This window comes from Phoenix dactylifera, unplaced genomic scaffold (assembly GCF_009389715.1).
Source record: "Phoenix dactylifera cultivar Barhee BC4 unplaced genomic scaffold, palm_55x_up_171113_PBpolish2nd_filt_p 001330F, whole genome shotgun sequence".
In the NCBI taxonomy this organism is placed as follows: Eukaryota; Viridiplantae; Streptophyta; class Magnoliopsida; order Arecales; family Arecaceae; genus Phoenix; species Phoenix dactylifera.
In genome coordinates this window covers 97759-102640 of record NW_024068660.1, presented here as the reverse complement: position 1 = coordinate 102640, position 4882 = coordinate 97759, and the positions used below count along the sequence as shown (strand labels likewise).

Here is a 4882-nt window from a genome sequence, read left to right as displayed (position 1 = left end):
GGAGGAATGGAAGAACTTTGATCGGCAACATCCTGCGTTTTCCAAGGATCCGCGGAATGTGAGGTTAGGGCTAGCCACCGATGGTTTCAATCCTTTTGGAAATATGAGCACATCGTACAGTATGTGGCCCGTTATCGTGATGCCTTATAATCTTCCACCTTGGAAGTGTATGAAAGAGCAATTTTGTATGCTGTCATTGCTTATTCCCGGAAAAACGGCTCCCGTAAAGAAATAGATGTTTACTTGAGGCCATTAATTGATGAGTTGAAAGAGCTTTGGAAGGATGGCGTGCAAACTTATGATGCCTCTAGTGGAAGTACATTTAGAATGCGTGCTGCTCTCATGTGGACCATTAATGACTTTCCTGCATATGGTAACATGTCTGGATGGCCACAAAAGGTTATTTGGCTTGTCCCATTTGTAACGAGATGCTTCATCAGAACGTTTGAGGAGTAAGATTGGCTATATGGGTGCGAGGCGTTTCTTGCCTGAGAACCACATATGGCGAAAGAGCAAGCTCTTTAATGGTAAAAGTGAAGACAGGTCAAGGCCACGAGAGTTCACGGGAGAAGAGATCTTGGAGCAAATTAATTCAGGGACATACAAGCCGTTGGGCAAGCATCCAAGCATTAATAAGAAAAGAAAAAGGGGCAAAGATGCTGACACGATTTGGGCCAAGAAAAGATTTGTTGATCTCCCTTATTGGAAAACATCAAGCTGCGTCACAACTTGGATGTCATGCACATAGAAAGAACATTGCAGAAAATATTGTTGGGACATTACTGGGCATAGATGGGAAATGCAAGGATACAGAAAAAGCACTTTATAAGAATTCTATAAGAAAACTCATACCAAGAAGAACAAAGAGTGGATTGATCCTATTTGCGCCGTGAAACATGTAGGTATCTAAAATCTCAATAATATTTAAATCACTTTATGCTTTTGCAAAATTATATATACATTTAATTCTGTTGTTACCTTTGCATTGACAGTCAAAGATGTTGAGCTTGCGAGAAGAATCTTCCCAATCCGGTGTGCAATTAACATCAGAGGAGATGTCTAGGCAGGCACTTGGAAAAAGGAAGAGATACATTCTTGGATTTGGGGATGGGCCGAAGCCCTCTTCATCTTCTTCCACACCTAGTCGTGTGTCACAAGACATGTTGGGGAGTTACAGAAACTTAAGCTGAGATGGAGGAGATGAAGATGGAGCGTGAGATGGAGCGTGAGGAGCTGCGGAGGCAATTGGAACAGGAGAGGAGAGAGCGTGAGGAGGAAAAGAAAGAGCGAGAGGAAGAACAGAAGCAAATTGCACATCTTACAAGTTTGGTGACAGAGTTCTTAAAGGAAAAGACTCAAACACATAAGTCGTCTATCCATCATGATGGGGCATGTCATCAACTGGTGGCACAAATACTCGTTGGTATGTATTCTCACTTATATTACGTAAGGTTATTTAGAGATTTGGACCAAATTAAGCGAATATCATTGTGAACTTATACTTGAATTTTAGTTTATTATTTTTTCATGTGGTATTGATTGTGTATTCTTTTTTGCTTTCTCAGATACATGGTGGAGCTATGAGCATGTGAATCTAGTTTTTGGTACATGGATTGCTTTTGTTCAGATGATCATGGTGGAGTTGTCTACAAGCAGAAATCAATTTTTTGTTTATTTCATATTTTTATCTACATGATGGTTGTTTGGATGAATTGTAAGATCAGATATTTTGGCATTTTTAATTTACATTTTTGATGTGTTGGTGATGATTATCACCTTAACATATGGTATGGATGAAACATTTTGATGAATGGTTAATAGGTTTGCTTGACTTTAGACTTATAGATGATGATATTTATAATAAATGATTATGGATTCTCCAACATTGTGTATACTTCTATTTCGATGAGCAAATGTATTGTGCAATATGGATAATGGATAGGCTGTGTTGGTTGTACAGGATTTGGAACGAGCCCAAAATAAATATTAAGCTTATAATTTGAATTATTAATTAAATACAGGTTAATACTTTCTGCCACCAAAAAATGTTTGTTGCCAATGCATTCCAATACATTCTACGACCAAACTATTGGTGGGGGAAGATAGACATTCAGTGACCATATTTTTGGTAGCGGAAGACAAACATTCCACGACCAACTATTTGGTCGGCGTGGGAATTAGCGACAACAAATTTGGTCGCTGAAAAGTTGCTTCGGCAACCAAACGTTGGTCGTTGTTGGTGTACCTTAGGTGACCACACAATATTGGTCGCCAAAACCTTTCAGTGACTAGGGTTCGGCGACGAAGCGTATTCTAGTCGCGAAAAGTTTCGGCGACCAAATATGGTTATTCGGCGACTCGAATCTTAGTCGCTGAATATGTATTTTCTTGTAGTGCCTGGTTTTGAAAATCATCAATATCCCAATCATGTGTATAAATTAAACAAAGCACTTTATGGTTTGAAACAAGCACCTAGAGCATGGTATGAAAGACTTAGCAAATTTCTACTAGATCATGAGTTCTCTAGAGGAAATGTAGATACGACACTGTTTTTAAAGAAGAAAAACAAAGAAATGTTAGTAGTGCAGATTTATATTGATGATATTATTTTCGGTGCTACTAACAATCGCCTCTGCGAAGAATTTGCTGACTTGATGCAGAGTGAATTTGAAATGAGCATGATGGGAGAGCTGAACTATTTCCTTGGGCTCCAAATCAAACAATCTGAAGAAGGGATCTTAATCAATCAAGCTAAATACATCAAAGAGATGCTTAAGAAGTTTGATATGGAAGGAAACAAGTCAATCAGCACACCCATGAGTTCATCATGCAAACTGGACCAAGATGAATCAGGTAAATCAGTAGATCAAAAGATGTATAGAGGTATGATAGGATCCTTATTATATCTCACTGCAAGTAGACCTGATATCATGTTTAGTGTATGCATGTGTGCTAGATATCAATCTAATCCTAAGGAATCACATTTAATTGCAGTTAAGAGAATCTTTAAATACCTAATAGGAACAAAAAATATAGGTTTATGGTATTCTAAAGAATCTAGCCTAAACTTAATAGGGTATACAGATTCAGATTTTGCTGGTTGTAAACTTGATAGAAAAAGCACCAGCGGGTCATGTCAATTCTTAGGAAAAAATTTAATCTCATGGTTTAGCAAAAAACAAAACTCGGTTGCATTATCTACAGCTGAAGCCGAATATGTTGCTGCCGGGAGTTGTTGTTCTCAAATCATGTGGATCAAACAACAACTTGAAGATTATGGAATTAAACAAGATAAAATTCCCATTAACTGTGACAATACAAGTGCTATTAACCTAACTAAGAATCCAATTCAACACTCAAGAACCAAACACATTGAGATAAGGCATCACTTCATAAGAGATCATGTACTGAATGGTGATGTGACACTTCAATTTATTTGCACTGATGATCAACTAGCTGACATCTTCACAAAATCCTTGAGTGAAGAGCGATTCTGTGTACTTAGGAGAGGATTAGGAGTGATTGATCCATCCTAGTGATATTCTCTTCTAATTCATTGATTTTGATGATTAGCTTGAGTTAAATATAGAGTTTCTCATCTATGATCATCAAATCAGCTTATAAACTTTTTGATTATCCCTTCTTTGGCATGAAAATAACATGATTTTTGGGTGCGTGCCAGAGTTCGAGTCGACTCGGATACATTTTAGAGTCGGCTCATGGGGGAGTCGACTCGCACATATTTGGAGTCGACTCGAGGTCGATGGCATCATAGGGGGAGTCGACTCGCGCAGATTTTGGAGTCGACTCGAGGTCGAGTCGACTCGCGACTTACTGGAGTCGACTCGAGGTCGGAAATCCGATGTTTTAACCCTAATCGAAACGTTTAATCGACACTTCTATTCACCGCCGTCACTATTCAAAAACCCTAGAGTCGTCTCCGACCTCGTCTCCGACCCTTGTTAGGGCATTTCCGTCGAGTTTCCCTCCGTTCCTCGTGTCCTTTCCCCCTCCTTAGGTCTAGGATGCCTCGGAAATCTGTTGTCCCGAGCCGGAAAAGGCCCCATTCCGCGAGCGGCACCGAGCGACGGTCAAAGGCTCGGAATGAACCCGTGAGGCCACAACCTCCGGTTCCTTCCCCGCCGAGGCCGATTCCCTCGTACCCGTGCGCCGGGAAGGCGGTCTCCACCGGGAGATACGTCAACTTTGACTTCCTCTCCCGGGAAGGCTTTACCCTAGGGCATAGGTTAAGGGCTCAAGGGTTAGAAAGGTTTTGTTCCCTAGATCTTCCTACTTACCCGGGGTTAGTTAGGGAATTCTACGGTACTGTAGCTAGGGGTAATGGTGGTATTCAGGAAACTGTAGCGGGAGTCCCTATATTTATTTCGGAGGACTTCATTGCTCAAGTCCTCCATCTTTCCCAAGTAGGAGTGTCTCCCTCTCACCCCACGGATAGGACTGAGGCCTTTACGGCCATACTAGAGAGTCCACCTCAGTCCCCCCTAGAAGAGGTGTCTGCAAATCAGCTATCAGCTGAAATGCGGCTCCTCTTGAGTATCATATCTAGGACCCTCTTCCCCAAGACAGGCCGTTTTGATTTTGTATCTGAGAGGGACCTAGCCCTGATGTTCTACATTCTTCAAGATACTCCAATCAACTTCCCAAAACTCATCTACAAATACCTATGTGAGCCTCTAGACAAACCAAGGCTTACTCTTCCCTATGGCATGCTGTATACCTTGATCTTCAGGGAGTTAGAGGTCCCATTCCTGAGGGGGAACCCTCTCGCTCACTGCGATACACAGATCGCATGGGTGAGGGGACTCTGCACAGGATGGGATTCCATAAAATTGAGGGAGTCTGGGTCCGGAAACCATCCACT

The 4882-nt window shown here is 41.3% G+C and overlaps 1 protein-coding gene and 1 long non-coding RNA gene across 2 annotated transcripts; both read left to right on the top strand.

Annotated features, from left to right (window-relative positions):
• The first annotated feature begins 808 nt into the window (after positions 1–808).
• Positions 809–1073, top strand: LOC120108433. Its single transcript, XR_005509793.1, has 2 exons — positions 809–898; positions 993–1073. It is a non-coding gene; the product is annotated as an uncharacterized LOC120108433 (long non-coding RNA).
• A 116-nt stretch (positions 1074–1189) lies between these two features.
• On the top strand, positions 1190–1704 carry LOC120108434 (stress response protein NST1-like). Its single transcript, XM_039122042.1, has 2 exons — positions 1190–1423; positions 1566–1704. Exons 1-2 carry the CDS (start codon positions 1192–1194, stop codon positions 1694–1696), a joined length of 363 nt encoding a protein of 120 aa, XP_038977970.1. The 5' UTR covers positions 1190–1191; the 3' UTR covers positions 1697–1704.
• The last annotated feature ends 3178 nt before the right edge of the window (positions 1705–4882 follow it).

Excerpts from the sequence above, each read along its gene's own strand:
- LOC120108434 (XM_039122042.1), top strand. The coding sequence starts at position 1,192 with ATGGAGGAGATGAAGATGGAGCGTGAGATGGAGCGTGAGGAGCTGCGG. Across the intron at positions 1,424-1,565 it reads GGTGGCACAAATACTCGTTG|ATACATGGTGGAGCTATGAG; the intron begins GTATGTATTCTC and ends TTGCTTTCTCAG.